This window comes from Anomaloglossus baeobatrachus, chromosome 2, assembly GCF_048569485.1.
Source record: "Anomaloglossus baeobatrachus isolate aAnoBae1 chromosome 2, aAnoBae1.hap1, whole genome shotgun sequence".
NCBI classification, from domain to species: Eukaryota; Metazoa; Chordata; class Amphibia; order Anura; family Aromobatidae; genus Anomaloglossus; species Anomaloglossus baeobatrachus.
The window spans coordinates 241,226,568-241,253,049 of NC_134354.1; the positions used below are offsets into that span (position 1 = coordinate 241,226,568).

The 26,482-nt window shown below is 45.4% G+C and overlaps 1 protein-coding gene across 1 annotated transcript in view; it reads right to left on the reverse strand.

The window, feature by feature from the left end:
• CD34 (CD34 molecule) overlaps positions 1–26,482 on the reverse strand; it is a 154,435-nt gene that overhangs the window by 39,588 nt on the left and 88,365 nt on the right. Inside the window, exons 3-4 of the mRNA XM_075335731.1 lie at positions 9,235–9,530; positions 7,453–7,527 (exon numbers count right to left, since the gene is read on the reverse strand). Coding sequence (XP_075191846.1) covers positions 7,453–7,527; positions 9,235–9,530 — 371 coding nt within the window. The remainder of the gene's footprint in view (positions 1–7,452; positions 7,528–9,234; positions 9,531–26,482) is intronic.

Sequence of the window (26,482 nt, forward strand, 5' to 3'; positions counted from 1 at the left end):
CGTTGCTGCCACAGGTACGATGTTTTTCGTCGTTCCTACGGCACCACACATCGCTATGTGTGACACCGCAGGAACGACGAACATCTCCTTACCTGCGTCCACCAGCAATGAGGAAGGAAGGATGTGAGTGAGATGTTACGTCCTGCTCATCTCCGCCCCTCCGCTTCTATTGGCCGGCCGCTTAGTGACGCTGCTGTGACGTCGCTATGATGCCGAACGCACCTCCCCCTTGAAGGAGGGATTGTTCGGCGGTCACAGCGACATCGCTGACAAGGTATGTGCGTGTGACGATGCCGTAGCGATAAGGTTCGCTATGGCAGCGAGCAACAAATGTCGCACGAACGACGGGGGTGGGTGCTATGGAACTCGACATCGCTAGCAATCACTAGCGATGTTGCAGAGTGTAGAGCACCCTTTAGGGGATGTGAAAAAATTGGTCAGCATTTGAATACCATCGAAATGTGATCTGATTTTCATGGGCTGTTAGATACGGTACATGGTTTTTTCACATATGAGAAAACTGCTGAAATCGGACCAAACTTCAAGGAAACTCGGATGAAAATCACATAAAACTCTGATGAAACACAAAGTTTTTCTTGTACGTGAAAAAAAAAACTTGATGTATGCTGAGCCTTAAATGTGGGGATAAGACTGCAGCAGGAGATTGTTCTAATAAGCAAAATACTCAGAGGAAGAGACAGGCGCTGAACCTTTTAATGCTAACATCTGTACAGCAAAGGAGTACATTCTAATAGAAGTGCAGCTAAAGGCAAGTAGGTAGACAGGGGAAATGGGTTTAGAAGCCACTTACATTCAATTTTCTTTTTACAGGAATGAAGACAAATAAAGTGAATAGCAAAGTTTTAGAATTTTCCATGCTGGACAAAATTATATAAAACATAAAGTTTAGTATCTCTTTATTTTTTTTATTTTTTCTGTAATATATCTATGTTTGTTAGGCACCTTATTGCAAAGTTCTCCTTCTAAAAGTACTTTCAACCATAATTTGAAGGTTGCTCTGACTTAGATATACAAGAGTCTTAGAGCATATGCCTCAATAATCTGAGCAAAAACTGGGTCAGAAACAAGAGCGTCCTAGGTAGTGATGGGCGAACCCCCCGATGTTCATGTTCGGGAGAGTCGCCCAAACTTTTTGTAAAGTTCAAGTTTGAGTTCTGAGATAACGCGAACTTGCATCCGAACCGCGAACACAACCAAAAAAAGCCGAAAACTGCTGAGTGACGACCAGTACAGTGAATGCCACCGGATGTTAATGATTGGACCCGGAAGCAGAAGCGGCCGGGAGACAGAGTCTGCAGGACACGTCGCGGGAGCGGTAAGTATAATCATAATGTTATTTACTAATGTGCTTTTTTTTACAGCCCCTGGACCCGAACTGGACCCAAACTGTAACACAAGCTTTCCAGAAAGCTTGTTTTGGGGATCTTGTGCACAAACACTATGTGTTCGGTTCGCCCATCACTAGTTCTAAGGTATTATAAAATTATTGCATTTCTTCGCTAAACATAAATCTTTTCATTTCAATTTGATGTATCCAAGTCTACAATTATATAACTACCATGCCCGGGGCATGTTCTACCACTGAGTGGTGGAGCACTTCAGTGTAAAAAGGGGATGTGTTATGATTCAGGGACCGAGGAGGATCAAAAAATGCGGAATCCCAAAAAGGTAACAGAGTGGCTGGAAACTTAACGGACTGCAGACCTAATCCTGACACACAACTAGATGTAGCTGTGGGGCGTGCCTACGATGACCTGGACGCACGACAAAGCCGGAGAACTAAATAATCTAACAGATAGAGATATAAGAAAGCTAATCTGCCTTGGAGCAGTCTCCAAAGATAGATAGCCTCCCACATGTAAAGGCAACATTGATATAGAAAAACACAATACAAAGCCAGAAAAGACAGATTTCAGCAAAGGTGAGGCCGAAACTATCTTTATAGGAAAGGCTAGGAAAGAGCAACTGTCTGCAGCCGTAAAAACCCTAATATATACCAGCACTTCTGATATGGAAATATCCTGCAGTCACACAACCTCTCCCCCACTAAATCAGCACTTAAATGTTACTGGGATCCAAAAACACTAATACAGATGAGGGACTGAATTAATACCAAGCATGTCAAACACAATACCTTGCAGAATCATGGAGCTAAGTATACAGACACTCCCAGCAGGGAATGATCCCATTCCATCAAGAACTCCACACAGACAAAATAGGAATCAAGCATTAGTATTAAAGCAGAAAAAACAACAAGAAGGTGGAAAACAAACAGCAGAGGTACAAATACCTATCTGAGAGGAGTTCTGGTAGTGAGCAGAGCTGGTTACAGAATGTCCTTAACACACAGGAGACATTGACCAACGGCAAGTAAAAAGAGAAAACTACTCAGTTAAATATCCCAATCTGACCCTGATTGCCAGTCCTCTACAGGTGTGTGGCTTTCATTCCACACATCAACTGCACCACCAGCACTGACCACAAGAGGGAGCCCCAAACTGGAAACAGAGATGGGGTTTCATCGCAGAGCCCGGCTTGAAGGAGGGAGTCTTCATCTCCCGCTGAGATGTGAGACCCCATCTTCCCAGAGAACACCCCGACCGGGATTTGCATGTGGGTGACAAAGTGGCTTACACCCGGCACTATGGGGAGCGGGGCTGGTACGCCCTTGATGAGGAGGTCCTTGCAGAAAAGCCAGCCCTGCTCCCACTTCAGCACCAGTTCCCCAGCAGCCACCAGAAGGCAGTGCAGGTGCACGGGACCAGTGCACTCAAACTCTAAGTGCTAATCCCAGGAGGCCAAGTGAAGCAGATGGCCCCTTTCCAACACCCTAGTAGCTATGACCTGTTGCGCTACCAGTAGAGTGTGTGTGTTTATTGTTTGAACTGTTCCTGATTTAAAATTGAAAAAGTTTACCAGTTATGTTTTAATAAAAATGGACTCCAGGCTGCAGGACTGGCAGCAGCCAAAAACTCTTAACCTGTACAAAGTTGCACCAGTTGTGCATCACCAGAATACACCCCACCAGTGGACCCTGTCTAAGCACCGCCACCAAGGAAAGGCCGGGTGCAGGAAAGGTCCGGGACAGAGATGGTCCGGACTTGGTCACTAACTGAACTGGTGACCTGCCTCCTTAGAGGGTTCTGGGACCAGGATCTTTGGGTGATGGGTGCAGGGAGCGGTACTCCAGTTGAAACGTTAAAGTGATGAACCTCCCCTGCATGGGAAGACCTGTTAATCTTTTACATGTTGATAATAAAAATGTAACCAATTTCACTTGCAGCCCGAGGATGTGCTGGAATTAACCAAGGGGGGATGTAGCGCCCCTGAAGCCATCAGGGTGCTACAAGGTTCTGCATCCCCACAAGGATGCAGGGCCTACCCCCTAGGGCTCCGGGAGACCAGTGCCGGTAACACACAAAAACTCCAGGTAATCCCAGTTTTACCCAACAATCCCCCATACAATGGTGCAAGGCTAGGGTTGGACCAATGGATGGCCACCTAGAGGTGAGCCAGTCCAGTCCACTAGTTGACCAGGTGGAAGGGGCAGACTGAGGTCAGTCAAAGTCGGACAGTAGTAGGAGAGGAGTGAAGGTGGACGTGAGGAGACGTTCTGGTGCAGGGTTATCAGTAACCTGATACCCAGGAGACTAGTTGCCGGTGGAGTACGGTGGAGTACTCCCGGAACTACGCACTTACAGGGTACAGGACCCTAGGACAGGAAAGAGCTCCAAGCCAACCTGTTAACACCTGCGCAGAGAGGGGACCATCAAGATCTCGCTGACCCTAAAAATCCAAAGACTCAGTAGCAAAGGGAGAACCGGGGACAGGACCAGAGTCTCCAACCCCACAGGGTTCACGCTACCGTCAGGCGTCCAAAAGTGGACAAACCACCGGACGGGAACCCCCAGTTGCTCTACACCACGGAGACCCATTTACCAGAGACAAGTGCAGGGGAAGAAGGTACCAGATTACTACACTGGCACTGGGACAAAGGGGACTTGGAGGTGAAACCAGACGGCCTCGGGTAACCAGTTACCACCAACAAGCAGTGAGTAAAAGACCAGTTGCACTAAACTTGTGTGTGGACTCCCTTCTTCCGACACCCGTCACATCACCCATGCTCTGGGTCCCGGCCCTGCATGTGGAGGGCCTACCGTCAAGCCTGCAATTATTACCAGCCCTAGTAGTGACATTCTGCTACGACGGCTCCATCTATATAGCCGCAACACCGAAAGTGGCGTCATGTATAAACACTAATCTAATCCCCTGTAAATACACCCCCATTACAAAAAGAACCCAGGGCACGTAACTGGGCAATGGCCACCACAGTGACATTCCCAACATATATACACTGCCCGGGACCAAGTACCCCATACCCCTGGGCGCGACATTAAGAGTTAACTCCTCTCCTGAAATGTAACTACTGCACACACTTAGCCAGGGTCTGGGCAGACACCAGTAATCAAGCTTCTTAGAAACCAACTGTACATTATGAAACATAAAAGCTTTCATTGCAGGAGAAGGACAGATAAAAAACAAATAAATTGCAAACTTATGTCTGTGCTGTTTAACTAATTAAAGATGCCCTTTCTACACATTTTGTTTTACATTATACTGGGCACACAATGTTATAGTAGCGATAGAGTGGAATAAAATGTTTTTTGTGTTTTTTTTTTAATTTTGCCTCACCGTTGCAGAGATATTAAGAAAGTATTTGGCCCTTAAGTTAATTTCTGCTAAGTCTAAGGGGTACTTTGCACGCTGCGACATCGCAAGACGATGCTGCGATGCTGAGCGCGATAGTCCCCGCCCCCGTCGCAGCTGCGATATCCTTGTGATAGCTGCCGTAGCGAACATTATCGCTACGGCAGCTTCACATGGACTCACCTGTCCTGGGACGTCGCTCTGGCCGGAGACCCGCCTCCTTATTAAGGGGGCGGGTCGTATGGCGTCACTGCGACGTCACACGGCAGGCGGCCAATAGGAGCGGAGGGGCGGAGATGAGCGGGATGTAAACATCCTGCCCAGCTCCTTCTGCATATCCTACGGAAGCCGCGGTGACGCCTGTAGAAGATGTTCCTCGCTCCTGCGGCTTCACACACAGCGATGTGTTCTGCCACAGGAGCGAGGAACAACATCGGACCGTCGCGTCAGTGTAATTATGGATAACGCCGACGCTGCACCGATGGTACGATTACGACGCTTTTGCACTCGTTAATCGTATCATCTAGGCTTTACACACTACGATGTCGCCTGCGATGCCGGATGTGCGTCACTTTCAAATTTGACCCCACCGACATCGCACCTGCGATGTCGTAGTGTGCAAAGCACGCCTAAGTGGGTGCCAAATATTTCGATTGCTAATATCTGAGGAATGGAAAGGCAAATTTAAAAAACAATCTTTTATTCCACTCTGCAGCCACTATTGTATCATGTGTTCAGTTCAAAATGAAAAAAAAAGTGAAGGTTCCGCTTTGAAGCAATTTAGTAACTTGAGAATACCCCTTTAAGGCCTTGGTTCCACTTGCGATTTGCACAGATGAGTGCAATCCAATAAAACATCGGATTGCACCAGTACTAGTGCAAAACTATGGGGCAGTGTCCATCTGTGATTGATTTCTCATGCCATAGTGACATGCGGAATGAATTGCAGCATGCTGCGTTTTGCAGCGAGTTTCGGCTCACACGCACCCCCATACAAGTCTAGGGGAGCATGTGAAACATTGCACTGCACTCACATGTCATGCGACTGCAGTGCGACGTACACAGAGACAGACAGTGTAGGAGATGGGGAGAGAGTGTCCTTCCCTCTTCTCCGCAGCTGTGATATGATCGTGTGAAGCCCCACAAGTGCAGTGTCGGTGCATTACCTTCAGGGACTCCACTCGGCTGGATCTCGTCACTGGTAGGAAATCTTCTATTTGTCGTGACGCCACTCTCAGAATTGCGGTCAGTGGGGACCGCCACTGCAGGTTGAGGGACGCCTGGGGCTGATGGTGAGTGCAGTTAGTTGGAATAGCCTCCTGAGAGTGAGGCAAGCCCCAGGGCCCTGTGTAGGTGCGTAGTACCACAAGGCGCAGAATAACTCCACACACGCAGAATGTCTTTCAGGGGTTTTACTCACTTCAGATGGCAGGGTGAGTAACCCGGGCGTAGCTGGGATGAACCAGGCTGGAACCAGGTATCCTTCAGGCTGACTTCTGATGGTGACTACCAACTCGCCTTCCTTAGCCCTTGGTGGTTTGGGGTGACCCCGACTTTTAGTCCCTATGGGGGTCACCCAGGGAAGTTGCTGGTGCCTCTCTCCCCTTCGTTTGCCGTTTGCTTGTCGCCTGGGCCAGATCACTCCAGCTGCTTGCCTCCTGTGAACTATGGGCCCTAACTGTGGCTACGTGGCTGCGGCTTTTAGGTGTTGTGGTGTGGGCTTTGAGGGCCCCACACCGGCAGGTTTAGCAGGGAAAGTTGGATCTATCCCCGCTCCGGGATCTGCCGCCCGTTTGGGCCTGGTTCTCCCTAGCAGTCTCCTTACTTCCCACTCTGTGCTCTCTCTCTAGCTGGAGATGGGTTTCGGGTAGCCCTCCTAGGTGACCGTTCTCCCCCGTCGGTAGCCACTGCGCGGACGCTGTCAGACTACAGCAGCCCAGGGGAAGGGGTCAGCTCTCCTCGGAGCTCCCTGGACTCTGCTCTGAACCGGCTCACATCTGGGACCTTCACTGCTGCTCCTGTCAGAGCTTCACTTTCCTGCTCCTCACTCTTCCACACTCTGCTGCAGACTCTTTACTCCTCCTTCTCTTTTCCCTTTTGTGCCTGCCTACGCCACCTAGCAACCAAGCTCTCTTACCACACCCCTTGAGAGGAGATGGAGGCTTTTGGCCCCCTCCACTATTCCAGTGGAGGTGAAGGCTTTTCCCCCTCCTGGGATCCCCAGGGGTCCTCTCAAAGGTAAATGTGTGAGACCTGATCACTATGCGCCTGTGTAGTCACACCTCGGTCAGCCTTCTGGATTACCTGTATTGTACTGTCCCCAGCATGGGTGCAGTACTCAGTGGTGCCTGACCAGGTCAGGGGCGCCACAATCGCATCACAGTCGCATGACCCTTGGCTGATGCTCGCAGCAGAGGATCATTAGCATATCACTTCCGACGCTCTTGCATCAGAATCTGTGAAGTGGAATCGTACCCTAACACAAGCAATTTTCTGCACAGTGAAGGAGCTTTTTTTTATTGGTATTCAGGTGCCCCTGACAATTAAGGGATGACAATGCTGGAACACATGGATTTACTTATAAAACCCCAAATCATGAGCATGTAATTCTTCAAGAATAAAAATGCATATATATATTTTAGTTGTTTTTAAGTTTTGTATAATGTGCTAATGGTTTACCATGTCGAGTAGTGGTCAGATATTGCTACTGTTTTAGAAACTCACACAAGTTGTTTCTTCTTCATACTGAAAGCAAGCCACTTGTGAAGTTGATGACAAGTTCCCGAGGCCTAGGCACGTCTGCAAAATGAAAAGAAAATACGTTCTCAAAAGTTTCAATAAGTTTTTTTGTTGTATTGTACATGTATCCAAATCTGTATTTCTCTAGAATAAATGTACAGTATTTGCAAGAAATATTGGCTAAAGCCCATATTATGTGTATGCAGCAATACAAAGCAGGTGTGTCTACTATGCTTTCCTGTTTAATGGCAGCATAATAAGGGAACAGGTCTGTTTTCCTAACTGACCAAACAACAGAAAAAAAGTACTTTGCCATTTGGCTACTAGAAGAGATGAAAGAATAGATGGTGCCTGCAATGTTTAATTCATTGCTTATTGTTCGATGCATGATCTATCCCAGAAGCCGCCTTTAATAACAAGATAAAGGTTTGAATAAACTGGCTATAGACATATAGAAATGACCACAATATAACATGCATTCTGATTTGTTCTGACCCCTTCCATAAACATATGTCCGTTTTAGTGGTGCTATTAAAATATAATGAAAAGATATTTAATATGATGCAAACGATTTTACCCATGCAAAATCAACAAAGGAAACAGTACATTTGTGCATTGCCACTAATTACAGAATAGTTGTGAAGCAGAATTAATAAGTGTTCTTACTTCTTGCCAATGGAATCTACTGGTCCATAAATTGGTAGGCTTTTCGCGATAATATTAGATTAGGGTCCCATCAAAGAAGGATGCCTTGTCGTGGCTGGTGGGCTTTCATGAATTGGCCAATTTGTGTGCATCATTTTTAAAGTATATTCCATATAGCAGTAACGCAATTCAATTTCATATATTCAATGTTCACATATATCTTGTTGCTTACAGAGTGCTGCTGTTCTGTATTATTTTATTTGTGTATTGTGCAGTCAAAGCAGCTTGCACCTGTTCACACTTGTTTAATTCTGTTTGGAGGTGCTGCTCCATTTTTGTTTTAAGTACTGGAGGGCTGTGACTGCCTCCTATTCTGACTTAGAACTCCTCCCATCAGACCAAGACTATTTTTTGATTAATGCTGAATCCTACCTGCCCATAAATTTGTAGGTTTTTAACCCTGGAGAGCCATGATATTCGACATAGGTGCCATAAAAAAATGATGCCTTGTAGTGGCTGGTGGGCTCTCATAAATTGGACAATTTGTGTGCTAAGTATCTTCATTTTTAAAAGTACATTCCATATAGCAGTAATACAATTCAGTTTCATATGTTCAATGTTCACATATATCTTGACGCTTACAGAGTGTTGCTGTATTCATTTATTTGTGTATTGTGCAGTCATAGCAGCTTGCACCTGTTCACACTTGCTGAATTCTGTTTGGAGATGCTGGTCAGTTTTTTTTTAACTATTGGAGGGCTGTGACTGCCTCCTTTTCTGACTGAGCACTCCTCCCATCAGCCCAAGGTTATATTTTTTTTATTAATGCTGGATCCTTCCTGCCCATTAATTTAAAGGCTTTTAGACCAGGAGAGGCATGATATTAAGTTAGGATCCCTTCAAAGAAGGACACTGTGACACAGCTGATGGAATCTCATGAATTGGCCAATTTGTGGGCTGGGTACCTCCATTTTTAAAAATGTATTTTTTTACTAATGGAGTAGGTATCCATATGTCAGGGACAAATGTTTTTATTACCATATACATAGCAATCAAGATTGTAAAATTAGTTGGTAAGTAGTGACTTTAACACATCAAAGACATATTTCAACACATACTCACAATACTACTTGGTGCCGCTGTTGCCTGTGAGACTATTGCTTCCTCTTGTGACCCTTGTGATCCTGCAGATTGTTGTGTTGTTGCGCTAGTTGTTGCGTTAGTTGATTGCACACTCTGAGTTGTAGGTTCAGTAATACTGGAGGTGGTGTTTTCACTGTTCTCTACAACTAGATTTCTGCTATCAGTCGCTTCAGATGTCAACGTTGTGAAGATTCCTTGAGGAACTTGTGTTGGAGTTGAGGATTGGGTATGTGGTTCCTTAGTTGTAGCTAATGTTGTTGAAGGTTTTCCTGAAACTATATAACCAAGAGGTTTTATTCAAATATTATCATTTTACTAATGCTAAAAGTTCTCAATATTATCTCATTGCAAAATAAATGAATTTAAGAAAAGGAAGTGTATATGTATCTATTATAGGGGCCATGGCGAGAGGGAACCACCCTACCTTTGTCAGTAAACAGCCAAAATCTGCAGCTTTATGGTCTCTTGAAAAGCTGCATTGTTAACGGGTTGGGAAACATGCCCAATTGTCATGGAAATTGCATGATGAGGGAGCAAATCTTTTCATGGGAATTTTTATTCATGCAAACTCCATTTGTTTTATGCATGCCACAGCAATGAAGTTTTACAGCTTCTCATTAAAACGAAGAACATGTTAAGAAAGCAGCTAATATGTTGCACATGTCAGGCTGCTGTATTTTTATAGCTTCATCTATCTGTGTGTGATTTTAAGTCCTCATCCATTGAAAATTGGAATTCAATCTTTTAATCTGCCACCAATACTGATTTAGCTGCTTGAGTAAATAGTTGCATTCCTCACTAAGAACACTTTTGTAATAAATCTTTTCTCATAGCTGTATTGTAGCATATCTCTGCTAATCATTCAAAATATTTACAAATAAATTGATGACTTGGTGTTACCATCCTTACACAGTCTGGCACGGTCGGCATTGATTGCACAGTACCAGCGTATTTAGAAACAGCCCCAACTGATAATACACAGTTCCTAATGTATTATTCATACATTTCTAAGAGGATTAACAAAGTGAAATTGCATAAATGACCATTTTGTTTGGCAATACTTCCCAAAAATGTAGAGACTCGCAGACAGGGGAGTACTGGACTCCGCTGCCAGTTGCATTGATACATATTCTCAAACACCATGCAACGGCTGGATTCTAATGAGACCACAGGCTGAAACACCCCATTTCCATGTTGGCATGTCCATAAGGTTGTCCTGCACTTAGCAGGAGATCATGAAGGTGAGCAATTCCACTTTTTTTAATTTCTCATAGTGATGGGTAAATCTGAACAGTAAAGTTTGGGGACCGTACCGGATGCCTAGTGTCCGTGCATGGACCCCGAACACAGAGTTCTCATTCAACTCCTTGTAACTATTCAAATTCAGCCACCAGATAATTAAAACTGCTTCCCTCGCTCACCGTCAGTCCCAGTGTGTATGATTGGTTGTAGTCAGACTGGACCCCCATCCTGTGTGACAGCGTCTGTGATTGGTTGAAATCACACACACTGTCTGAGTCTCTATAGTGGTATAAAAATAAATAAATTGGCATAGGGTTTCCCTTTACTGTTATACCCATCGCAGATAAAGTATATGGCTACAGGCTGCAGCCCCCATCCATATGCCTATCTTGGCTGGGCATCAAAATAAAAGGGACCCTATGTGGCTTTTTTTTTAAATTATTTAGGTAAATCCCCCCAATTTTGAAACCCAGCCTGTAACAAAGCTGGGGTTGTTGTGGGACCTTGTGTGGATTATGTCGAAACTGGGTATTTGGGGTTACTAAATTGGAGAAAGATGGTGGGGTTTTTTGTATTTTATTTCAAATAAAGGATTTTTTCGGGGTTTGTGTTTATTTCTTTTCACTTACAGTATTAGTAATGGGGGGAGGGTCTCATAGACACCTACCATTACTAATCTAGGGCTTAGTGGCAGCCATGAGCTGTAATTAACCCCTTATATTACCCCAATTGCCACCACAACAGGGCAAACGGGATGAGCCGGGTAAAGTGCCAGGATTGTTGCATCTAATGGATGCGACAATCCTGGGTGGCTGCAGGCTGCTCCAGGATGAGTGGACCCAATGACCATGGGCCTCCCAAGCCTTAGAATACCAGACCCCAGCTGTCAGCTTTATCATGGCACAATGTGGGGGGACCCTATGACAATTTATGTGTTTATTGTTTTACACTATAGGGACACAGACAGCGTGTGTGATTCCAACCAATCACAGAAGCTGACACATTAGGTGGGTGAACGGTCTGACTGCAACCAATCACACACTGGGACTGACAGTGGGCAGGAGAAGCAGTGACTTTGTATGAGGGTTAATGAGCAGACCCAAAAGTGTTACAGCTGTGCTGGGGACTCCTGCTCTAATCCTTTTAACCCTTTTTCCACCATTTTACAGCACAATGTTCGGGTCCCTATAGACTTATATGGGGTTCGGCACAAGGGTAGATGTTCGGGTTCAAGTCCAGTCCCAAAATATTGTTTGAAATAAGCAGGGTCACTGTGCATAGAAAGGTATATTTTACAATTTTTAGTGACAGAGAGGGGGGAAATGTCTTGTGGAACTTACACAGTAACCTACTCACCCTACTGAAGCCCCTTGGTATTCTAACCTACCATAATATTATAACCCCATAGAGTATGATTCCCCAAAAATACCTCCCCCACAGACAGAATGACAACCCCACAGTGCTCCCAGCAAAGTATCAAGCCCCCACAATGTTCAAACATAGAATGATGCTGCCACAATATCACCTCAAAACAGTAAGATGTCCGCATAATGCTCTCCCAACACAGTACAATGCACTCCATCCAAGCAACACAGAACTTTAACCATATAGTATCCGCCACACAGTATGATGTTCATGGAGTTCCACCACAAACATTATAGGACCCCCTCAATGACCCCTTACAATTTGAAGCACTCACAGTTGTCCCTCATAGTATGGTATCCCACAGTTCCATCATACACATAAAGTCTAACAATGAATCTGAACACAATATGATGCCCCCACAGTTTCCACACTCAGTATGATGCCACCATACACTATGGTGTCCCATTTGTATGGATGAGCCGGGTAAAGCACCTGGAAATGGCGCTAAGAAACAATACGCCATTTCCAGGGGTGGCTGTAGGCTGAGGTTTTTAGCGTGGGGGGCCCAGAATGCTTGGGCCTTACTACGCTGAGAATTCCAGCCCCCAGCAGCCTGGTTTTACCTGCCTGCCGATGAAAATACAGTGGGAGCTCATGCACTTTTTGTTAAATAATTAAAAAAAACATTAATGGACTTCCCTGTATTTTGATTGACAGCCCAGGTAAAGCCAGGCAGAAATGGAAATGGTGTGTTGCTGCTTAGTGCCATTGCCAGGCACTTTACCCATCTTGTCCAGTGAACTTGATGGTGTTGGCACTCTGGGTGATAAAGGGGTTAATACCAGCTTTGTATTCTCAGCTGGTACTAAACCCAAAATTCATGGTGTCACTTCAAATTAGACATGGCCACCATGAATTTCTACTAAACAGTAAAAAAAACAACACAGAATTTTTTTTTATTAGAAATAAAACAAAAAAAAACATTTAGAGACTCCATCTTTATTAGAAAAAAACCCTTAGTCTGACGTAATTCACAGGGAGAGCAATGTCAGCTCTGCTTCATCGCTCTGTACAGACAAGCGGCTCCACAGAGCAGGAAACAGGCTGACACTGAGGGTATGATTCCACTTGCGTATGACTCATGCGAGTCTTGCATCGGTATCACCTGGCACGGGGCACACTCTCCTGACAGGAGCGCCTCAGCTGCATGGAATTACATACAGCCGACCGCTCCTGTCAGGAGAGTGTGCGCCATGCCAAGTGATACTGATGCAAGACTCACACAGTGACATCATCAGTTGAACCAAACATGCCCGAAAAAAGCCGAAAACTGCCAAGTGATGAGCAGTGCAGTGAATATCGCCAGGAGTTAATGATCGGACTTGGAATCAGAAGTGGCCGGAAAATAGCAGGTTTGCAGGTTGCGTTACGGGACTGGTAAGTATAATCATGTTTCTTTAATAATGTGCTTTTTTTTTACATCCCATGGACCCTAACTGGACCCGAACTGTAACACGAGTTTCCCAGGAAATTTCATGCTCGGGACCGTGTGCACAAACACTATGTGTTCAGTACGGACCCCGAACTTTACAGTTTGGGTTCGACCATCACTACACGTAACCTTAAGTGTACTGGAACAAACAACTTGGACAGAGGCAAGGAAGATGGAGCCGATGACTGAGCATCCCAAATTTCTGCCTCCAGCTTGGAAGAAATTGTGGCAATAATGACACCCTGAGGAAGAATGGAGGATCAGGAGAAGATACAGGATCATGGCTGCATGATAAGGCGTCTGCTTTCACGTTTTTCGACCCAGGGCAGAATATAATAGCAAAATTAATTTGTGAAAAGAATAATGACCACCTGGCCTGTTTAGGGGTCAACCGTTTAGTAGACTCAATGTACGCTAAATTTTTGTGGTCTGTGATAATTGTGATTTGGTGCACAGCCCCCTCCAAAAAAAACCTTCATTCCTCAAATACCAATTTTAGTGCCAGTGTGGCGCCCCTGAGGCTTCCGTCACCACAGAGATATTGCACCTCAGCCAGAGGTGTGATATCCCATCCTGGGTAAGAATGGAGTCACCTACCGGTCCACAGCCTAAACTTGCACACACCAATTGGTAGGCATACACTGGGTCAGGGATAGTGGCAGCAACCCCCATAGATGTATTCATGGGGCCGTAAGTCCCATTTCTGGTCCCAATAGTATGGCTGGAGCCTAGTCAGTGGGTGTGTGGGAGGAGTCAGAAAGAGAGTAGAAAAGGGAACCAGGAAGTTCAAGTTCAGTCAAGTCTGGAGAGGAAGAGGGAGAAGGGGAGGGAGGTTGTTACCTCAGGAGAGTGAAGGAGTAAAAGTCTGAAGAGAAAGTGACAGAAGGAAGTTCCTGGTGGAGATCCTGGGGTCTAGTTAGGCCCAGGTGACACCGAGAAAGAAAGGATCCCAGGGCCACGGAAGGACATATTGGCTCGTGGCCTGTTCCACTGAAAGATCAGGTGGAGGAATCTGGCTGCGATCGGCGACGGTCCCCAGACTGAGGAAAGAAGACAATTCCTCAAAAGTAACACCGAAGGCCCGGGGGTGGTTGCAAGCGCCCGGGGCCACAACCTGCCACAGATCCCCTGTGAAGGGGGCAAGATACAACTGCGATAAGCTCCCTTTGTTCAGGCCCTGCGGCGGAGGCCCAAGACCAGCACAACTACAACGGTCAAGTCTAGGAAGTCAGTCAGGAAAGAGACACAGGAGGGGTGCACCAGTATTGACCTCTGAACTACCCGGGATCGGCGGAGGCACCTGACAGTAGATCCCAGTATACTGTGGGCAACCGGTTTGCTAGCACCTGGACTCAGCAAACAGTGAGTAAAAGACCTTAACTGCAACCTCTGTGTCATCTGATTCATTCTGCACCTTGTCCACAAACACCATAGAACCTACAAAGTACCAAAGGATGCCCCGGGTTACCCGCTCTACCTGTGGAGAGCAAGAAACACCTCAGCTGCCATAACACCAGCCCCGGAGGTCCCTACCAGCAGCTGCGGCTCCATAGCTGCAATTTACCATAGGTGGAGTCACGAATCTTTCATAAACTTTATTATAATGATCACCCCCACAGCCACCATATTAATTGACCCCGCCAGGGTCACGAAGTCGGGCCCCGCCACCGCTGACTACCCTGGACTAGTCCGGCCCGACACCGAGTCACCCAAAGCCCTGGGGTGGGCGAGTCACCAGCAGCTCATGATTACCAACATCATAATTTTTCTCTGTGGGGTAAAATTTCTTGGAAAAGAAGGCACATGGCCGCAGATTGGTCAGAGTTTTTCATCCCTGCAACAGCACTACGCAATTCCGACCTCTGAAGCGTCTACCTCAACAATGAATGGTTTTGTAAGATCAGGCTGAATAAGCACTGGCACAGACATAAAACACCTCTTTAACTCCTGAAAAGCCCCAATAGTCTCCAGCAACCAAACCTTCAAATCTGCTCCCCTTGCGTGTGAGATCCGTCAAATGTTTGACAATCTGTGAGAACCCCTTAATGAATTTCTTATAGTAGTTGTCAAAACCCAAGAACCTTTGCAGCACTTTAAGGTCCCTAGGTTGAACCCAATCCACGATGGCTTGCACTTTCCCAGGGTCCATTTTGAAACCGACTGCAGACACAATAAACCCCAGGAACGAGATCTGAAAGCAATGCATTTTTTGTTATTTTTTGTTATTTTGACCATTTCTCATTTTCAGAAAATAAATACAAAATTTATTGCTTGGAAATTCGGAGACATGTCAGTAGTTTATAGAATAAAAGAACAATTTACATTTTTCGCAAAATATGCCTATAAAGAGAAAAATCACAAAAACTGAAAATTTTGAAGTGGTCTCTTAATTTTTGCCACAGCTGTATAAATGAGATCTCCTCTGAGATGTCTTTTTTCTAAGCTAAACAAATCTCATTATATGGGAGGCCTTCCATTTCTAGTTACCCGCCTTTGAACTTACTCTAACGTCTGAATGTACTTTTTAAAATGTGGAGCCCAAAACTGGTTCCCATATTCTAGATGTGGCCTTACTAGTGATTTATAGAGGGGTAACAATACGTTGGGATCACGGGATCTAATCTCTCTTTTTATACACCCTAAAATCTTGTTTACTTTTGCAGCTGCTGCCTGACATTGCTGCTCAGCTTATTTGTAACCAGAATACACAAATGGAAGAGAATAAGTCTTTTTCACAGTAATTTTATTTAGTTCTCGGAAGTCAAGGCAGGGACGGAGCCCACCATCCTTTTTATTAACAAAGAAAACCCCCACTGCCACAGGGGAGGAAGATGGACGATATTTCCCTTGCGTAAGGTCTCGCTTATATACTCCTTCAAGGTAGTCTGCTCCAGACCAGACAAATTGTTCAAACGGGCATTGGGCAATTTAGCACCAGGAATAAAAAGATTGATTCCACAGTCATATGGGTGGTGGGGGTAATATCTCTGCCTGCTTTTCCGAGAACATGTCTCTGAAGTCCTTCAGGTATTTCGGAAGACCTTCTAGACTAGCAAGAAACACATGAACTGACTTAAGACAAGTCGTAAAACATTCGGGACCCCATTTAACAATAGCTTATATACACAGGGTGGCATGGTGGCTCAGGGGTTAGCACTGCAGTCTTGCAGCGCTGGAGTCCAGGGTTCAAATCCCACCAAGGACACTATCTGCAAGGAGTTTGTATGTTCTCCCCGTGTTTGTGTGGGTTTCCTCCGGGTACTCCGGTTTCCTCCCACACTCCAAAGACATACAGATAGGGACTCTAGATTGTGAGCCCCAATAGGGACAGTGTTGCCAATGTATGTAAAGCGCTGTGGACTTAATAGCGCTATATAAATGAATAAAATTATTATTATTATATACACCAGTAAATTATAGGATTATGCAATTGCAACCAAAGTAATCCCAAAACTAGCCCCGCAGTTAAATTATTTAGCACAAAACAGGATACGGAGAAATCCCACCTTGAGTGTGAACTCTCCTGTAACAAATTGGACTGAATTCTGGAATAAAGGAGTCTTATCAATTGCGATTATTTGGATGGGGTTCGCTAACCTAACTGTCTCTAACGCTAAACTCCGAACCAGTCCCACATCAATAAAATTAACTAATTCAAACTAAGCAGAAGGTTCAGCCTGCCATTTACCATACGACTTTTCCATCAGGGTGCACGGAAAAAAGGGGGCGGTCCCCCTCCACAGGTAAATCCAAACATAGAGAAGAAAATCTAGCACCCGAACTCCGATCTTCAATTTAAATAAAACATCCTTTTATTGGAAACATGTTAAAATATACATGTATAGCTGAATAGAAAATCCTTATGCATTTCAGGTCATATTGACCCTTACTCATAGGGTCACTTACTATGAGTAAGGGTCACTATGACCTGAAACGCGTAAGGATTTTCTATTCAGCTATAAATGTATATTTTTAACATGTTTCCAATAAAAGGATGTTTTATTTAAATTGAAGATTGGACTACGGGTGCTGGATTTTCTTCTCTATCTTTGAATAAAATTAACTGCAGACCCACAGTCAACGATTGCAAGTGTAGACGTAGACTGGATCTTGAAAATCACTTCCACACTCAACAAGAACTTATTGGAGGAAAAAAGGTACCTGGAAGTCTGGGTGACCTCCTCAACCACCACCCAAACTTAGGCCTTTTCCGATGGCATGCCTGTAGGAGGGCGTTCCGTGCAGTCCTTCCTCCAGTGTCCTATGTGACCGCAGTAAAAACAAAGTCCTAAATTGCGACGTCGTCTTCTTTCCTTTTCTCGTGGGCTGGCAGCACCGACTTCCATAGGCTCTGAATTGTGTTGGTGGCTGATCTTGGAAGGAGTGAAGGGCGTCTCCAGTCAGATTACACATTTTTCCTGGTTTCTACAGGCTATGTGGATGGTCTGAGTCATGGCCTCTTCAAGGAAACCATGGGGAGCATGGAGGGCCAAAGCATCTTTTAAGGGCTCCAACAGACCTCTTAGGAATTGACAGTGGAGGGCGTCGTCGTTCCAAAAGACCTCAGAAGACCACTGACGGAACTGGGAACAATATTGTTCAGCCTTGCTCTCTCCCTGGGTTAAGCTTATGATCTTGGTCTCTCTTGGTCTCAGCTTCCTGTGCTCTGTCAGATCCATCATAAATGAGGCCTAAAGCTTTGAAAAACAGGTCCACATACGATCGTTCAGGAGTCGAAGGGGGGCAACAAAAAAGACAAGTCTGGGGAACCCCTAAGCAGGGACATAACAATTCTCACCCTTTGAGACTCACTACCAGAAGACCTGGGTCGCAGGGTGAACAACAATTTTCAGCTTTTCCTAAACATCCTAAACTGATCCTTCTCTCCAGAAGAATTATCAGGAAGGACTACCACGGGTTCGGGAAAGCTAGAGACTACATCAGTAGGTTCACAAGAGCCTGAAGCAGCCAGAAGTAAGTGGCTCAGAGAGAGTCCTAATACTGAGGAAACCTGTCCCTGTAACTGTGTCTTTGAGGAGACCAACTTTTAGTGCTCCATTGCCAGATCCTGAACCATCTGGGTCAGGTTTGCCACCTGGTCGCAGAGCGTGTTCATAGGATCCATAGGGAAAAAAAATATGTAAGTCCAGTTGTAATATAATGTCCCCCTCACAGAGGAGTGAGAGATGCAGTAATAAAGCTGTACACTAGGTGACACTGGGAATACCTAGGGGCTGAGGGAAGTCAGGCAGGCCGGTGTTAGAACCAAGAGGACATGGAGAGACACAGGGAGCAGACAGGAGAGAGGTCGTAATACAAGCCGGAGGTCAGGTAACCAGGAGAGAAACTATGAACACAAGAGGCAGGCAACAGAGTAGTCAGGAGCGAAAGCTGAGGTCAGGAGCCAGACGGGAATGGAGAAGTCAGAGGGGAGTAGACAGAGGCAAGTCAGGAGGTCAGTCTAGGGTCGACTACCAAGATCAGACACTATACCAGGAGATAGCCGCTTTCAGCAACTCAGCTGGACATTAATACAACTGGCAGAGTTCTGGAGGAGCATGCTCAGCAAAGAAGCCTGAGCAATTACCCAGAAGGTGGAACAGCTGAGCAATCAGCACCTCCCAAAACCAACCTGGACTCCAGTATAGTGACTAAGCTGCTAGATCTGTAAGTGCCGCAGAACATCTCTAGATCTGTGAGATGCTCTGCACAGAGAACCATGACACCAATATTGTATTTAACTGTATCTGAGTTCTGAGGATCTCTGGCAACAGGTCCCTGCAATGTTTAAGCCCCACAATGTTAACACAGATGGCCACTATTAGGGGTACACCACTAAGACAGCACAATTCAGAGTTATAAGACACAAATTTCATGTTTATTTAAACAGAAATATGATGTCCCACAGTTCCCATTCACACATAAAGACACAACAATGAACCCAAACACAATATGGTGCTCCAACAGCATTCACACACACACACACACACACACAGTATGATGCCCCACACGGTATGATGTCCCACAGTGACCCCACCACAGTATAATGCTCCAAGTCAGCCCTCCACAGTATGAAGTCTCCACAGCCCACCATACAGTATGATACCACCACAACTCCCTACACTGTATGATTCCCCTGCAGCTGCCCTACACAGTTTGATGCCCCCATACAGTGTGATGGTTCCAACAGCTGTCTCACATATTATGATGGACCCCTTAAACTCCCACACATTATGATGGCTTCACAGCCTCACCACATAATGTGACAACCTCCACAGTCCCATACCCACAATATGATTGCCCCTCCAGAACTCCAAAGAAAATATGATGGCCATCTCAACCACATACAGATCCATGTCAACCACTATGGCTCCACAGCTCCCTACACAGTATGATGATTCCTACAGCCACCCACAAACTATGATGTCTCTTATAGTCCCCTACACAGCATGATGCCCACACATTTCCCCCATACAGTATAATGGCCCCAAAGCCCCTCGTATGGTATGATGCATGGTATGATGGTCGGGCATTGCCTCACACTGCATATTGACACAATTAGCTACTTCCCACAGTATGATACCTCCACTATTCCTTCTACAAGTAGTGAGTGACAAAAGTAAACAAAATAAATAAATTCTCAGCTCCGATCCCTCAATGAACTGCTCTTGATGAACTGTGTTGTGTAAAGACTGAAGCTTTAGGCTCTGTGCGCACTTACCGGTTTTTGCCGTGGATTTCCTGCGGTTTTGCTGCACGTTTCGCTGCAGAAAATGTTCATAACATCTCTGCAGTGAATCACCAGCAAAACCTATGGAAAAACAAAATCCTGTGCGCACTAGGCGGAATTTGACAGCTGCATGTTTTGCTGTGGGTTTCCCGCAGCAAAAACAATTGCATGTCACTTCTTTTCCGCACGTCGCTGCGGGATTTCACTCCATTGACTCCAATGTAATCGTGAAATCCCGCACGGAATAACGCAGGCAGCAAATTCTGTGCGGTTCATTGCGTTTTCCTGCGTTATTCCCTCTGGTATTTCGCGGTTTACCTGTGGTAATGTACATCGCTGCCTGCGGTTTACAGGGAAGTGATGTCATTATGGCAGGAAGAGGAAGCGGAGCAGAGTAAACACACACATCACATACACACAGACACAGACAGACAGATCACACTCACACAGAGACATAGCACACACACATCGCACTCACACACAGACACATAGAATACACATAGAAAGCAAACGGAAATATAGAAAAAAAACACGTGGGCTCCGCCGTATTTTTACCATCCAGCCGAGGTAAGCACACAGCGGCGGCCCGGTATTCTCAGGCTAGGGAGGACGGGGGCAGGGTTAATGTCCCCCCTCCTCCCGTAGCCGAGAATATCAGCCGCAGCTGTCCCGGGACTGTCGCATGCATATTATGCGGCAGCACCGGAGTGTCCCCAGCTCTTCCTGCTGCCGTGATGCTGTGGCAGTCATGGTAATAGGAGTTAATGGCGGCGGATCGCCGGCACTAAGTCCAGGCTTGATCATAGCAGCGTCTGTGAGACAGCTGACATGATCAACCCGTAAGTAAAGTGAAATAACACACACACCGAAAAATCCTTTATTTTAAATAAGACACAAAAAAACTCCTAGTTCACCCGTTTATTAACCCCCCCCGAAACACACAGCTCCGGCGTAATCCACAGCTCCGGTGTAATCCACAGCTTTGTCGTAATCCACGTGCTGCGATGCCTGCATCCAGAAGCGAGTGACACTGACACAGCGCTGAATGCAGCCTCGCAGAGAGGTAATTACCGGTCATTTCCCACGGCCGGTAATGTGAACATACATTACCGCTCGGGAGAAATGCAGCGATCTGTCCTCTATCTATCTATCTATCTATCTATCTATCTATCTATCTATCTATCTATCTATCTATCCCTCTATCTATTCTTCTATCTGTCTAACTATCTATCTATCTATCTATCTATCTATCTATCTATCTATCCCTCTATCTATTCTTCTATCTGTCTAACTATCTATCTATCTATCTATCTATCTATCCATCTCAGAAGAAAATGACTTTTTTTTTTAATGTGCTTTACTGCATAGAATGCATTAAAGCACATGTACCGACCCGCACGCGGCAAAACCGTGGCAATACCGTGAACAATACCGCGGTAAAACTGCAGCAAACCGCATGCGGTTTTCAGGTGCGGTTTGCCGTGGTTTTTTACCGTGGGTGCAGTAATCTTTCACACCCTGCGGAATTTTCTTGAGAAAATTCTGTTTTCCAGTGCGCACATAGCCTTACATTGCAGGCACAAACTAGTGATGTCATCATACCTGCTGTGCTGTGTTGAATCTCTGCTCCAATATTGTATTCAACTGCATATGATTTCAGAGGATCTCCATCCAGCACCAGGTCCCAGCGCCGTTTAAGCCTTATGGTGGCAGCTTGGTCTGCATTTATTAGCAGTACACCACTGGGGCAGCACAATTCAGTGATAGACTGGTTTAACAAACTTTGCAAGGGAGCCATCTATACATCTACTTTCTACTTAAAGGGAATCTGCCATTATATTTTTCCTATATTTGAGAGCAGAATAATATAGAGACAGAGACCCTGATTCCAGTGATGTGTCACTTACTGAGCTGTTTGCTGTCATTTTGATTATATCACTGTTTTGTCTGCCGCAAATCTAGCAGTTATACAGAGCTCAAGAATATGCTGGACTACCTGGCAGAATGCCAAGTAGTCCTCTAATGATAATCTCCTGCTCATTAAACTGATTTTATCAAACTATACTAAGCAGCCCAGTAAGTGATAATGTTGGAATCAGGATCTCTGCCCCTACGTTATGCTGCTCTCAGATTAAGTGGCAAAAACTTGGTGACAGATTCCCTTTAAAAGTAGGGTAATGATGACAACTTTTTGGTAGAAAATGCATAACACTAACAACAAAAATGACATAAAAGCTTCATTATGTTTCTATATGGCAGTTGAGAGATGTCATTTTGAAATAATTTGAAAGATCTTTTTCTATAAAAGATAAAGGTGTAGAATCTTACAGATAGGTGACAATATGAATAGAGAATTTTATTTTCAGGAACTGCTAACTGCTAAAGATAAAAGGCGAGCCTCCTAGAATTACAACCGGTATTACACAGAGTTAGGAAGGACATTATTGGATTAGAGAGAGGAAGGTTGAATATTACAAAATAAATACTTATAAGTGCAGAAAAATCTTGGTGATGGTAATTGGTTATGGTAACAAGGGTGATGAAAAGCTTATTGAGAATGTGAATATGAATAGAAACAGATGGGTATAGCTTTGGTGATAAGTACTAGGTAAAGACAAGAATTAAACGGATTTCCCGGACTTACGACATTGATGACCTATTTCCTGGATAGGTCATCAATATCAAATAACCAGGGGTTTAGGAATTAATTAAAATAGGGAAAATGGATTTCAGTAAAAAAGCTTTAGTCACCCAGGCCCCGAGCATATATTTCCCATATTTAACACTATTATATAACAGGAGAATAATTTATTGCCCTGTTCATTCCAGAAAACGGTATATAAAAAACCTGTTGTAAGTGCAATTGACGTGCCCATGGGGCCTGGGGTTTTACTTGTCACCTGGCCAGTGATGTCGGTTTGGCATGTCATGGAGGCCTAAGCCGCTTTCGTGACCCCATCGGTGTCAACAAAAGATTAAGGGGTTGGGGATGTTGGGAGTAGTTGTCTTTTGTGACGCCACTTGTGGTATGCGGCTATGAGGGGAGCCGTCACTGCGGGAAATCTCTCTCTTCTGGGGTGGATGGTAACGCAGCTCGGGTGTTGCAGCTCTCCACAGGTAGAGCTAGGCCCCAGGGAGTATGATGGTGGTGGTAGTAGCCGATGGCGCCGGAGCGCGGGGCGTCGGCAATGATGGGGACGACATAAGGCTGCGGTTCAAAGTTTTTTTACTCACTTCAATGTCATCGCCCTTGGAGTGCCGGTTTCCACTATGGTGGGCTCCAGTCGATCCCGGATAGTTCGGAGGCCACCACCGGTGTTACCACTGTGTGTTCCTTTTGGTAGGAATCTCGCCACCTCAGCTGGGCAGTGGAACGGGTCGTGGGTGCTGGCTGCACAGTCCGCGAACCCTGTGATCCCCTTCAGGTGTAGAGAGCCCGGTCTGAGCGTCCTGCTCCAAGCCTCGGGCCCTGTGCTGCACTTGACTTCCTGAGGTGTCGTGTTGCCTGGACCGAGGTCCTGACTTGACTGACTGTGTGACTGATGCTCCTTTCTTTCCCCCAAGTGGTGCCCACCCCCTAGGTGGTTGTCCTAGTGAACGAAAAGTCCCATGCCTCGTGATGGCCACCCCGCATCTACCCTAGTCCAGTCCCAGTGGGAAAGCACCTAAACTGTGTGTGTTGTGTGATTGTGATGAACACCGGCAATTAACCTCTTCCTTACCCGGAATGAATACTGCACCTTTAGTGAGGTGCAGTACCATGTGGCGACTGATGCCTCAGGGGCACCACATACCCCCATAGCAAATGCCAGCATGTTCCGCGGGCTGCAAGCAAAACATACAATGGTATACCACAATATTTTTGGTTAAGCAAAACTAATAACACTCTTCCCTTTATGGGAAGCAGTATCACTTCAACGTTCATACATCAAACACATCAAATCAAATCAAACTTTTGGTATCAGTAAATGCAGAAAAAAATTAGCCTGCTCTTGGCAGTGCTCTGACCAAGTGCAGCAGTCCTTATACCTTCTTGTCTACTGGTGCTGGTACCAGAGGACCGGTCCCGGCCCCCTGGTTCGGCATTCTCATGGGACATCCTGTGGCGTAATGTCCTGCTTTGTCACAGTGATGACAAATCAGTATTAAGATGCTGGTTTTCTGGCTTTCAGCCAGGGGGTACAAACACAAAACAAGCTTTACAGTCTATCTTTGAAGTCAGTCAGGTTGTAAGCCTCCTCAGTGGACATGTCCTTGCTTCCCGCCCTTGATAGAGGCACAGGGTTTCCTGCAAGTTTCCGGTAGCGGGGCTCTTTTTCGCACGTTTTTTCCTGCGCCGCGCAGTTAATGGCTACTGTCTCTTTTAAGAAATACATTTTAATACAGTTTTTTGAGGAGCACTGTACCCATTTTTGTGGGCACGAAATCCTGTTTATGACACCAAGTTGACGCCTCACGGGGCCTGGGGTTTTACTCGTCACCAAGTACGTGATGTTGGTTTGGGATGTCACGGAGGCCTGGCCCGGTTTCGTGACCCCGTCGGTGTCAATAAAAGATGAAGAGGTTAGGGATGTTGGGAGTAGTTTTCTTTTGTGATGCCACCTGTGGTATGCGGCTATGAGGGGAGCTGCCGTTGCGGGAAATCTCTCTCTTCTGGGATGGATGGTAATGCAGCTCGGGTGTTGCAGCTCTCCAAAGGTAGAGCTAGGTCCCAGGGAGTATGATGGTGGTGGTAGTAGTCGATGGCGCCAGAGTGCGGGGCGTCGGCGCTGGCAATGATGGGGACGACACAAGGCTGCAGTTCAAAGTTCTTTTACTCACTTCAATGTCGTCGCCCTTGGAGTGCCAATTTCCACTATGATGGCCTCCAGTCGATCCCGGACAGTTCGGAGGCCACCACCGGTGTTACCACTGTGTGTTCCTTTTGGTAGTAGAAAGGGCTAGAGAGATTAGAGTAAGCGCGTTATACTTACTGAGTCTTCTACTCATTACCCTCATACATATTCACTGCTTCACCCGGCCATCAGCAGTCAGACCATGCCCCCAGTCTGTGTGACAGCATGTCTGACTGCTTGGAATCACACACATTTGTCTGTGTCCCTATAATGGTGTCAAAATAAATAAATAAAAAATTGGCATAGGGTCCCCTCATATGATGATACTATGGACAGATAAAGGATACGGCCAGAGGCTGCAGCTTCCAGCCGTTTCCTGATCTTGGCTGTGTATCAAATAAGGTAGAACCAATGTGGCTTTTTTTAAAAATTATTTTTAATAAAATAATTTAAAAAAATGGTGTGCGGTCCCCCCAATCTTGATACACAGTCATGAAAAAGTCAACAGCTGGGGGCTGGTATTATCAGGCTGGGGAGGCCCATGGTTATTTGACTTCCCAACCTAACAATAACAGCCTGCAGCTGCCCAGAATTGGCATATCCATTAGGCAATCTGGTGAGACAATTGGGTTAATATAAGGGTTTAATGACAGCTTACAGCTGCCACTAAGCCCTAAATTAGTAATGGGAGGCATCTATGAGACGGGGAGTCTCATAGATTACTATTAATAGTAATAGTAGTAATAATAATAGTCTGTCTCATAGACAGACTATTACTAATCTGTAAGTGAAAAGAAATAAACTGAAACACCGAAAAAATCCTTTATTTTAAATAAAATACAAAAAACATATATGTTAACCCAAACACCCAGTTCTGATGTAATCTACACAAAATCCGAAGATGATTCCTCCTCTGTTACATACATACTGAAGTCACAGTGCATGGCCACAGAACATGTCTGCACCTTGTGGCTTCAGCCACAACTGTGAACAGTGGCGTCATTCATTTTATCTGCAGGTAACCTGACCTCATGTGACTTCATTGAACTCAGTGACCTCTGCCTATTTTGATACACAGCCAAGATAAGCACACGGCTGGGGGGCTGCAGCCTGTAGCCGTATGCTTTATCTGTGCTGAGGATAATCATATGGGGGAACCCTACTTCAATTTTTTTATTTATTAATTTTGACACCACTATAGATACGCAGACAGCGTGTGAAATTCCAAGCAATCAGACACGCTGTCACACAAGGTGGGGGTGCAGTCTGACTGCCATGGTGTTGGTGCATGGATACTAGGTATTCCGTGCGGATCTGGACTTTTACAGTCCGAGTTCACCCATCACTAGTGGTTACCAGCTAGTTTTCCTTCTGTAACGAGAAATTGTAGGCCTCATTCATACATCCGTGAGTCACGTACGTGTTCTTATAGTTTCATAGTTTTTAAGGTTGAAGGGAGACTCTAAGTCCATCTAGTTCAACCCGTAGCCTAACATGTTGATCCAGAGGAAGGCAAAAAAACCCCAATGTGTCAAATAAGCTCCAATGGGGAAAAAAATTCCT